This window comes from Chiloscyllium punctatum, chromosome 18 (assembly GCF_047496795.1).
Source record: "Chiloscyllium punctatum isolate Juve2018m chromosome 18, sChiPun1.3, whole genome shotgun sequence".
Taxonomy (NCBI): domain Eukaryota; kingdom Metazoa; phylum Chordata; class Chondrichthyes; order Orectolobiformes; family Hemiscylliidae; genus Chiloscyllium; species Chiloscyllium punctatum.
This window is the reverse complement of record NC_092756.1, coordinates 100081536-100093028: the sequence shown is the minus strand read 5'-3', so window position 1 is coordinate 100093028 and position 11493 is coordinate 100081536. Positions and strand designations below refer to the sequence as shown.

General features: G+C 44.7%; 1 protein-coding gene across 1 annotated transcript; it reads left to right on the top strand.

The window, feature by feature from the left end:
• Nucleotides 1–1702: 1702 nt before the first annotated feature.
• LOC140489021 (Fc receptor-like protein 3) lies at nucleotides 1703–10343 on the top strand. Its single transcript, XM_072588260.1, has 4 exons — nucleotides 1703–1799; nucleotides 3686–3721; nucleotides 4871–5152; nucleotides 9248–10343. Exons 1-4 carry the CDS (start codon nucleotides 1772–1774, stop codon nucleotides 9442–9444), a joined length of 543 nt encoding a protein of 180 aa, XP_072444361.1. The 5' UTR covers nucleotides 1703–1771; the 3' UTR covers nucleotides 9445–10343.
• Nucleotides 10344–11493: the final 1150 nt, after the last annotated feature.

The window sequence follows — 11493 nt, the reverse complement described above, 5'->3', positions numbered from 1 at the left end:
TGCAGCATCAAGGGCTGAAGGGCCTGTTCTGTGCTGTAATGTTCTACATTCTATGTCTGTAATTGCCAGGGATTTCCCTATTACCCTTCTTGAAAAGAGGAACAACATTTGCCTCCTTCCAATCCTCTGGTACGACTCCATGGAGAGTGAGGAGGCAAATATCCTCGACAGCGGCTTAGCAACCTCCTCTCTTGCTTCCCGAAGCAGCCTAAGATAAATCTGGTCTGGCTCTGGGGACTTATCAATCTTAATGCTTTCCAAAATTTCCAGCACATCAACTTCATCAATCTTGATCTGGTCAAGACTGTATCCCAGCTCCTCAAAGTTTTCATTCACAACAAGTTCCCTTTCCTTGGTGAAAACTGAAGCAAAGAACTCATTTAGGGCTCCCCCTGTCTGCACAGGTTCCCTCCGCTATCCCTGATTGGCCCTTCCTTCTCCCTGATCATTCTTTTATTCCTCACGTATAAGTAAAATGCCTTTGTGTTCTCCGTAATCCTTCTTGCCAAGCCTTTCTTGTGCCCCCTCCTGGCTCTCCTCAGTCCATTTCTAAGCTCCTTTCTAGCAAGCCTGTAATCCTCTAAAGCTGTGCTAGATCCTATATCTGGTTGGCATGGACAAGTTGGATCGAAGGGTTTGTTTCGTTCAGTACATCTCTATGACTCTATGTTGGGCTGTTGCCTGGAATTCCATGGGATAGCTTAATCTTGTCACAAACCCACTGATGTTGATAAGGGGAACTTTGCAGGGTGGACCCAGGGTCACATTTGCCATTGTTGTTTTCAGTGCTTAAGTCAATGCAAGGTGATTCATCCTGTTTTGTTCCTTTATTTAGATTTTGTCAGGTTGCAATGTATGTTTTGGATAGTTTAGAGTAATTGGGGGCAGCCTTTCAGGGAAAGGAGCTGCCCAGTTTAGCTGTATTTCTGAAAAAACTCCTGGGTGCGGCTCCACTGTGACAGCTGCATCTCTGATCCAATTGCTCTCACATGAGAAGCTTCTGAAAGAGTTTGTTGATATTCCCTATGCCTGCAAAGGTGTCCAGCAACAACTGGGTGATAGGTTCAGCAACATCAGTCTTTGTGCACCAGAAGGACAAATGACATCTGAACAGCTCGGACATTATCCTATTTCTCTTTCAGAACTATAGCATCTTGGCTGAATTTTTGTTTTAAATAAGTGAATCTTTGCTGGAGGTTAGATTTAGAATGGGATATTGTGAGCAATAGGGGAACAATTGAATATTGTTTAAGTCCTTATTTGTCTGCTTTTTCTCTCCGGTTCCTACCATTTGTTTGATTCACCATTTTTATAATTGTGGGTTAGATTTAGGGCTGAGTTTAAGGATGAAGTTTGGTTTAGAAACACATTTATAGTTGGGTTAGGTTAATGAAATAATAATTGTGAAATAGTGAAACGAAAATGGTGTATTGGTAATTTACAACAATATGTGAATAATGGGAATGGTGTACTGGCAGGAGATTTGTGATGGTCTGAATACTGTAATGCTCAATTACACCTGTAACTTACAATCCTTTTCCTTGGTGAAGTGATTCCAACAGAAGAGAAAAAGAACCTATGTACAGTAAATAAATATTCAGACAGTTGTTGAAGTAAAAGCTCATAGTTCCCCTGACCAATACCCAACTTGTATAATAGTGAGCTCAGTTCCGTGATTGCGAAATTGCAGTTAGTCTATTTTTGAAGACATACTTGATCATTGTGAAATTTGAACAGCTTACAGTTGAATTGAAGAACGCCAAAAGTAAAAATGTTGCTCTTCAGTATTTTTGTGATTGGTGAGTATTATGTCTTCATCAATAACTAACAGTAAGTGGATGTTGAATACAATGTATTATATTCTTCGGCAGTTGTGATTATGCTGGTTTGTCTCATGTTTGCTAACTCTGGAGAGGACACTCCATTTAAATACAATGTACTCATTGGCAAGAGTTTATGGCGACCCTGGTCAGGGTCCATCTTGAGTTCCTCAGGTAGTTCCAGTAATGGAAAAGTATGACATTTGGTACCTGTCTGGTTGCAGGTATTGCCAGCAAGACAATAAGCATCAGTCCACCAGGTGTCAGTGGGCTCCTGATGGACTTTGTTTTGTCCGGGATTAGTCCTTTACCTTTGACTCTCCTGAGTTACCCTCAATGATAAATGAAGCTCTTGATCCAAACCGATTTAGTGCCTCAATGATGAAATGTGGATGTATGCACACTGAATGGGGTGGGGCTCTGAAAGTTTAGCCCGGGTTCTGGAGCCCATTTCCCTGTGTCTTTCCATGGAGACAGGGTGAAGAACTTGCCCCTGGAGAGGCTGTGTATTGACAGGGAGTGGTTGGTACTTTTGACCATGGCTTTTGGTATCACTGGTGTGTCCTGGAAATGGGATACAAACTAGCAGAGAGAAAGCATGGACTGTCTTCACCTAGGTCAAAACCAGGTTATAGTCCAACGGGTTTATTTGAAAACACTAACTTTCGGAGTGCTGCTCTTTCATCAGGTGTTAGTGAGAGAGGAAGACCTTACACACAGAATTTATAAGGAAAAGATCAAAGGGTTTGCATCAGTTGCATGATTTGAAGGTGCCAGTGTTGGACTGGGCTGTACAAAGTTAAAGATCACACAAGACCAAATTAAACAGGTTTATTAGCAAGCATTAGCTTTCCCAGTGTTGCTCCTTCATCAGATGGTTCATCAGGACAACCACCTGGTGAAGAAGCAGCGCTTCAAAAGCTAGTGCCTCCAAATAAACCCATTGGATGATATCCTGGCGTTGTGTGATTTTTGACTTTGTCCAAGCCACTCCAACACCGGCTCCTCCACATCATGCCCCACATCAGAGTGAGCTGCTGGTGCTCAACAAACATAAACAGGAGCAAACTCTTCAGGTCTCCGTGCCCTTCTCTGAGATTACAGACAAAAGAAAGCGCGAACCGCTGCCCGACACCTTTTTAAAGCAGCCGACAGTCTGTCAGGACCAGCTGATCCAGGGAAGGCTCCCAGCAGAGCCGGGAGACCTGGGTTCAAGTCCCATCTGCTCCAGATCAGACTGATTAGAAAACAAAGACAGAAATTGCTGGAGAAACTCAGCAATGAAGAGTCACTTGATCCGAAACGTTAACTCGCTCAGATGCTGCCAGAGCTGCTGAGTTTCTGCAGCATTTTCTGGTTTTGTTTCAGACATCCAGTTTTTATTTGTTTTACAACTGGGAAGTAGCGGCCGCATCAGCAGAGGGACTGGCCTCGCTAGCATCAGCGGAGGGAGTGGGGGTGAGAGGGAATGTTTAAATAAAGTTACCATTCTGCTATAAACGGGCGATTATTATGTAAAACAGGACACCTATGACACAGCTCCCCCTCCCGCACCCCGATCGGCAGTCCCTGAGCTCTGTGTGTGTGTCGGTAATGGGACGGAGCAGAGTTTAGATCAGAGTGGTGCTGGAAAAGCACAACAGGTCAGGCAGCATCCGAGGAGCAGGAGAAATCGACTTTTCCCTTCCTGACTGTGCTTTTCCAGCACCACTCTAATCTTGACTCTGATCTCCAGCATCTCTAGACCTCACTGCCGCCTGCCTGATGGAGCAGTTTGGTGAACAGACCTGACCCTGAGCACAGCTCATTCACTGAAACTGGTGAACTCTGAGCCTCTGAATGGTTCAACCTCTTTTCTGTTGCAGGTCATCTGTTTTGGACCAGGATGGTCGCCACGGCAGGTCAGTGCCCAGATCGAAAAGGGGGAACCATGGGAATGAGTCAGTTTCAACACACCAAGGATCATGGAGGCGTTTCCTGACGTTAAACATTGCTCAGTCAGAGGCAGCAGTGCACTAGGCTCGTTTCGTTTCTCACTCCTACCACAAACAGCAGAAACTGTTGGAAAAGCTCAGCAGGTCTGGCAGCATCTGTGGAAGGGGAACCAAAGTTAACGTTAACTCTGATTTCCCTGCACAGATGTTGCTGGACCTGCTGAGCTTTTCCAGCAGTTTCTGTTTTGTTTCTGACTAACAGCATCCGCAGTTCTTTCGGTTTTTATTTCTCATTTCTACATTTGATTTCAGCTCCAATACCTTAGAAAATACAACAACTGGATTTATAATATACTGTACAATAGAAAGATGCACTTCCATACCAAAGGGACACACTTAAACCAGAGACAAAGACAAGTCTTACTGGTGGGATGGGGAAGGGATGCTAATTCCTCAGTTTAGAGGTCAGTATAGAGTGGGGCCACTGCAACAGGGTCTTCCAAACCTGCTGGATACCATGTATACAGCAGACACACAACTTACACAGTAAACACTCATGTACACACAGTATGGGTATCTTTATTTATTTGTTTTTGGAATGTTGCCAACAAGGCTAAACAAGCCAGAAATCAGTAGTCCTCTCTTTACATTGATGAGCAGTCCAGGGAAGGTTCATTAGTTTGATCCTGGGTATGGAGGGACTGTTTTAGAAGGAGAGGTTGAGTAGATGGGGCCTGTACCATTGCAGTTTAATAGAAATAGCTCTTAGAGATATTTACAGGGTAATTGTGAGAGTGTCTAGGAGTTTTACATTAACTGAAGAAGCACTCAGCTCCATGTATCAGGAAAATGGGATTGAGGTACAGTTCCACCATGAGTTGCAGCAGCAGGGTTTGAGGGGATGAGCGGTCTTCTCCTGACTCCCATGGGCAGAAATCAGTACTTCACCAGCACCAGGGAGGGGGTTCTGAGCCTTATGAACCCAGAGAATCCAGATTGAGTCCTTGTCCTGCTCTGGGAGTGAAATTGGGCTCAGAGCGACTTTATTGAAGCTGCTGCAGTTGAAAGGAAGCCTAGAGGAGGGCCAAGGTTCATTCTTGACTCCATGTGTTGCAGGTGACCTGAAACTGTCAGTGGAGCCCCAGTCAGGCTCTGTCAACACTGGAGACCAGGTGACGTTTCTCTGCACTATAGCTGGCTCCGAGGCTGGAATCACATTCTTTCTGTACAAGGAAGGCGACAAGCAGCGGCGAATGATTAATTCATCGGAGAAGGCCATAGAGGGCAAGTTCCAGTTTAGAGTCCAGGGCTCGGATGAAGGCACTTACTACTGTGTCTATGACACTGAACAGTTCACATCAGTAGCTTACAGCAATCGAGTGAAAATAACAGTGAGAGGTAAGGCTCCCACCTCATGGCGGGACGCAATCATGGTCCAATTGTGCAGGGTACAGATATCCTTTCACTGTTTTGAAGAGGGATCTCAGACAGAAAAGCAAAAAAAACCCATTAGATCAATTCCCAACCAACCCCAGCCAACAATAGTTTGGGTTACAAACAGCAGCATCCCAGAAGAAAGACAAATGCATGATGTTAAAGGGTTAATAACTGGCTCAGGGACAGGATACCTTACTGGAAGGGCTCCAGTTGTGTTTCACCACTTGTTCAGACTGTCACTAAGACTACCTATCCTTACCTCCAAAGCACACCACCTGCCCCCCCCCCCCCCCCTCCAATCCCTCCCTGCACAAAGCCTTTGTTAATCCAGGCTCCACCATTCAATACTCAAAGTTTGGGAGAAGATTTGTAGCTCGGGTGCTCGTTGTTGTGGTTCTGTTCGCCGAGCTGGGAATTTGTGTTGCAGACGTTTCGTCTCCTGTCTAGGTGACATCCTCAGTGCTTGGGAGCCTCCTGTGAAGTGCTTCTGTGTTGTTTCCTCCGGCATTTATAGTGGTTTGTCTCTGCTGCTTCTGGTTGTCAGTTCGAGCTGTCCGCTGTAGTGGCCGGTATATTGGGTCCAGGTCGATGAGCTTATTGATTGAATCTGTGAATGAGTGCCATGCCTCTAGGAATTCCCTGGCTTTTTCTGTTTGGCTTGTCCTATAATAGTGGTGTTGTCCCAGTCGAACTCATGTTGCTTGTCATCTCTGTGTGTGGCTACTAAGGATAGCTAGTCGTGTCGTTTTGTGGCTAGTTGGTGTTCATGGATGCGGATCGTTAGCTGTCTTCCTGTTTGTCCTATGTAGTGTTTTGTGCAGTCCTTGCATGGGATTTTGTACACTACATTGGTTTTGCTCATGTTGGGTATCGGGTCCTTCGTTCTGGTGAGTTGTTGTCTGAAAGTGGCTGTTGGTTTGTGTGCTGTTATGAGTCCTAGTGGTCGCAGTAGTCTGGCTGTTAGTTCGGAAATGCTCTTGAGGTAGGGTAGTGTGGCGAGTCCTTTGGGTCGTGGCATGTCCTCGTTCCGTTGTCTTTCCCTTAGGCATCTGTTGATGAAATTGCCAACCTGCTGGACATACAGAACAGACAACAGGACGGTGAATCTATCAACAAGACGGCATACTCAAACTACTGGACCTATGCCTCACAACACAGTTCACATTCAACAACCAAATATATGAACAAATCAACGGCACACCCATGGGCTCACCCATCTCTGGACTCATAGCAGAAGCGGTAATGCAAAGATTAGAACAAACAGTCTTACTGCAAATTCAACCCAAACTCTGGGTCAGATATGTGGATGACACCTTTGTAATCATTAAAAACACAGAAATAGAGAACACACACCGGATCATCAACGCCACACTCACAGGAATCCGATTCACGAGAGAGGAAGACAAGGACAACCAACTCCCATTCCTAGACGTGATGGTACAGAGAACACCGAACGGAGAATTCACCACAAAGGTTTACAGGAAAGCCACGCAAACAGACCAAGTCCTGAACTACGAAAGCAACTATCCCAACACACACAAAAGAAGTTGCATCAAGACACTGTTCAAAAGGGCCACAACACACTGCAGTACACCAGAACTGCAAAAAGAGGAAGAAGAACACCTCTACAATGTATTCGCCAAAAACGGATACCCTCGCAATTTCATCAACAGATGCCTAAGGGAAAGACAACAGAACGAGGACATGCCACGACCCAAAGAACTAGCCACACTACCATACATCAAGAGCATTTCCGAACTGACAGCCAGACTACTGCGACCACTAGGACTCATAACAGCACACAAACCAACAGCCACTCTCAGACAACAACTCACCAGGACAAAGGACCCGATACCCAGCATGAGCAAAACCAATGTAGTGTACAAAATCCCATGCAAGGACTGCACAAAACACTACATAGGACAAACAGGAAGACAGCTAACGATCCGCATCCATGAACACCAACTAGCCACGAAACAACACGACCAGCTATCCTTAGTAGCCATACATGCAGATGACAAGCAACATGAGTTCAACTGGGACAACACTACTATTATAGGACAAGCCAAACAGAGAACAGCCAGGGAATTCCTAGAGGCATGGCACTCATCCACAGATTCAATCAATAAGCACATCGACCTGGACCCAATATACCGGCCACTGCAACGGACAGTTGGAACTGACAACTGGAAGTGGCAGAGACAAACCACTATAAATGCCGGAGGAAAGATCACAGAAGCGCTTCACAGGAGGCTCCCAAGCACTGAGGATGTCACCTAGACAGGGGACAAAACGTCTGCAGCACAAATTCCCAGCTCGGCGAACACAACCACAACAACCATTCAATATTATTTATAGACTTGAGTTCACTGAGAATTCTGCTGCTAATGTATTAAGTCAAACCAAATCCTGCTCCACATTACCCCTTGTGCACAAAGAGCTGCACCGGTTCTCAGTTCAGAAGCATCAATTTTAACATTGTCATTCTTGTTCTCAATTCCCTCCATGACCTATCCCTCCCTACTCCTGTCATCTCCTAGGCTCTCCAGCCATTCCTGGAACTTGTCATTCTGATTCCAGCCTCTTGCTTTCCCAATTCTCATCACTCCACCATTGCAGGTTGTGCCTTCAGCTGCATAGGCCCTGGAATTCAATTGCTAAACCTGTCTGTCTCTCTATCTCACTTCCCTCCTTTCAGATCCTTCTTCAAACCCATTTCTTCGACCAAGCCTTTGGCCACTTGTTCCAATGTATTTTTTGCAGGTTCAGTTGTTATGCTTTTTGTGAAGCATTCAAAACACTCTGAGCTGTTTAGACCATAACATGTAGGAGCAGAAGTAGGCCATTCAGCCCATCGAGTTTGCTCCACCATTCAATGAGATCATGGATGATCTGATCATCCTCAAACCCCACTTTCCTGCCTTTCCCCATAATCTTTAATTCCTTTCCTGATTAAAAATGCTATTATCATAAAGGTACCTTACAAAATGCAGTTATTATTAGTTTCTTTATTACAGATAAGTGATCTGGACTTTTGTTTTGGAAATACAATTTCAAAGTTTTAGAAAAATACATTTGACCAAATAATAAATAGCAAGCAGGATTGCAGCAGCAAGGACAGAGTAAAATGGTGAAATGGGGAGACAGGCAGCAATTTATTACTAATTATTGAGGGAGAAATAGAAGAGGTAGTGTCATCGAAATGATAGTATTCTGGGATGGGAAAGGAAGAGGGAATGAAGGTGCAAGGACATGGACGTGTATATTCACAAATCTGAGGTGACAGGACAAATTGATCAACTGAAAATACATGTTGGGACACTTGGCTTTGGAAATAGAGGCCATTGAATAGAAAACCTTCCTAATACTGGCAAGGCTTCAATTGGAGTACGACATACCAGTCTGGACAGCATCGTCAGGAAGTCAAAGCCTTGCAGACGCTGCAGAGGACATTTTATAATTGGTATGAGGAACTTCAGGATTGTTCTTAGAGTAGAGAAGGGTAAGAGAAGATTTAATGGAGGTGATTACAATAATGAGGATTATTGAAGGAGGGCAAAGAAGGCAAATTGTTTTCCACTGTAATGCCATTTTGAAGTTGAAAATTATTGTGACCTTTGAGTTAGGATGGGGATAGGGTGGGTGCAAGGGGAGGTGGAGGCTAGAGTTGTGAGAGTGAGGTGGGGTTACAGTTGTATGGTGTGGAGGTTCCATCATGGAGGTGGAGAATAGAACTGTGAGAAACACTAACGGAGGAAGCTGTGGGAAGTACAGGAATGGAGAAGGAGGAGTTGTTTAGTGAGATAGAGCTGTGAATTGGTGTGGGGGAGAAATGGGGAGAAAAACAGTTTCCTTTGGCAGGTGAGAGTTAACCAGAGGTCATAGATTTTAAAAGGTTGACAGAAGAACTAGAGGAAACACAAGTGAACTGATTGTAAATAGCAAATTGTAATCTGGGACACAGTGAATGAATATGCTAGAAGGAGATTTCTTTGGACTGTTTGAAATGTAAATGTACAGAGTTTTGCCTGATTACCTTCCTGTTTCCTACCCTAGTGTGGCCCTGGGTGTTAATACTGGCTATTCCATTGGCTGTTATTGTTATCCTACACCTGGTTGTGATCTTGGTGTGGTGCAGGAAACCTGGCAACAAGAAAGATCTGAAGGTTCAAGGGACCTACATGCAAATGAGTGAGCTTATATCAAGTGAACTGAAACAATCTGAAAATGAATACAGCATAATGACTAAATAGTTAATCTCTTTAAATGTTTGTTGATTCTGGTGGCACTCACAATATGCCTTCAAGCTGAAATAATTTAACAAACATTTAAAAAGTTCAAACAGTATAGTGCTGTAAGGCTTGGCGACAGTATTATGAAATCTTCCTGTCTTAACATTCGCGCTGCCGCTCTGTTCTTCAGAAGGATAAGTGTGGCTGAATGGCCCAGCAACAGCTAACAAAACTGAAAGCAAGATGTGAATGTTCAGTGTTTGTGTTTTACAAAAAGATTCAATTCTGAAAAGCTGTCAATAACATTCTCAATGTAACTGCTAGCTTGGTCAATAACTTGGAACATAGGAATGCATTAATACTGGAATATCATGAAGAAAAATGTGCCCAAAACTGACCTACTCTAATATACATCAAGGTCTAGTTAGAAATTGCTGGAGAAACTCCATTGGTTAGGCAGCATTTGTGGAAAGAAATCAGAAGTTTCTCAGAAGAAGTTCTGAAGAAGAATCACTGGACTTGAAATGTTACCTCGGGTTTCTCTCCACAGATGCTGCCAGACCTGTTTCTCCAGCAACTTCTGTTCTTGTGTTTTCAGAACTTCAGTATTTGCAGTTCTTTGTTTTAGTTTAAAGCCCATTTGGTGTCTGTGAAGATTGACAATGGTAACTATACCATAAGCTTAAGTAATTATCACACTTTTCAAAGATTAACTGAGATATAATCATTTATGATGTTGAGCTTGATATGGAATAAAATGACATTACTGCATAATTAAATCATATTTCTTCAATCACAATTGAGAGGTAGAAGTTTACAGTATATTCATTATACAGCACTGTGGCAGGTTGTCTATGTAATCTGGACTAACAGTTAATTTTGGCTTTTTTTAATCATTAAGCAATGAATAATTGATTAAAGTCCTGTCCATACTCAGTATTATTGACTCAGTGTTCTTGTTTTTGGAGACAGTGTACAGTCATGGCAGCGCAGGTGGTGGAATGTTCCTCCTGCAGGATGTTTCAGGTAGGGGTGACCACCGATACTCCTGCCGACTTCGTCTGCAGGAAATGCAGTCAGATCCTGCTCCTCACCGAACGAGTTAGGGAACTGGAACTGGAGCTGGATGAGCTGAGGATTATTCGAGAGGCTGAGAGGGTGATTGATAGAAGCTACAGGGACATAGTTACGCCGGAGAACAGAGGTAGCTGGGTAACAGTTAGAGGTGGGAAGGGGAAGAAGCAGGCAGTGCAGGGTTCCCCTGTGGTCGTTCCCCTAAAAAATAAGTATACAGCTTTGGAAATTGTTGGGGGGGACAGCCTTGCAGGTGTAAGCTGCAGTGAAGTGGTCTGTGGCTCTGAGACTCAGAAGGGAAAGGGGGAGAGGAGGAGAGCGCTAGTTATAGGAGACTCTCTAGTTAGAGGGACGGACAGGCGGTTCTGTGGACATGGGCGAGACTCTCGGATGGTTTGTTGCCTCCCGGGTGCTAGGGTCCGAGACGTCTCAGACCGTGTCTTCAGAATCCTTAAGGGGGAGGGTTTGCAGCCAGAAGTCGTGGTACACATTGGCACCATCGACATAGCTAGGAAGAGGGGTGGGGAGGTCATTCAGGAGCTCAGGGAGTTAGGCTGGAAGCTAAAAGCTAGGACAGACAGAGTCGTCATCTCTGGGTTGTTGCCGGTGCCACGTGACAGTGAGGCAAGGAATAGGGAGAGAGTGCAGTTGAACACGTGGCTGCAAGGATGGTGTAGGAGGGAGGGCTTCAGATATTTGGACAATTGGACTGCATTCTGGGGAAGGTGGGACCTGTACAAACAGGACGGGTTGCACCTGAACCAGAAGGGCACCAATATCCTGGGGGGTAGGTTTGCTAGCACTCTTCGGGGGGGTTTAAACTAATTTGGCAGGGGGATGGGATCCGGACTTGTAGTCCAGCAAGTAAGCTAGCTGTGTGTCAGGATGCCCAAGACTGTAGGGAGGCTGTGGAGAAGGTAGCACTGACAGGGACTACTTGCGGACACGGAGATGGGCTCAAGTGCGTATACTTCAATGCAAGGAGTATCAGAAATA

Coding starts and splice junctions, on each gene's coding strand:
- LOC140489021 (XM_072588260.1), top strand. CDS start 1,772: ATGTTGCTCTTCAGTATTTTTGTGATTG. Junction 1,800..3,685: donor CTTCAGTATTTTTGTGATTG/GTGAGTATTATG, acceptor TTTCTGTTGCAG/GTCATCTGTTTTGGACCAGG. Junction 3,722..4,870: donor CAGGATGGTCGCCACGGCAG/GTCAGTGCCCAG, acceptor CATGTGTTGCAG/GTGACCTGAAACTGTCAGTG.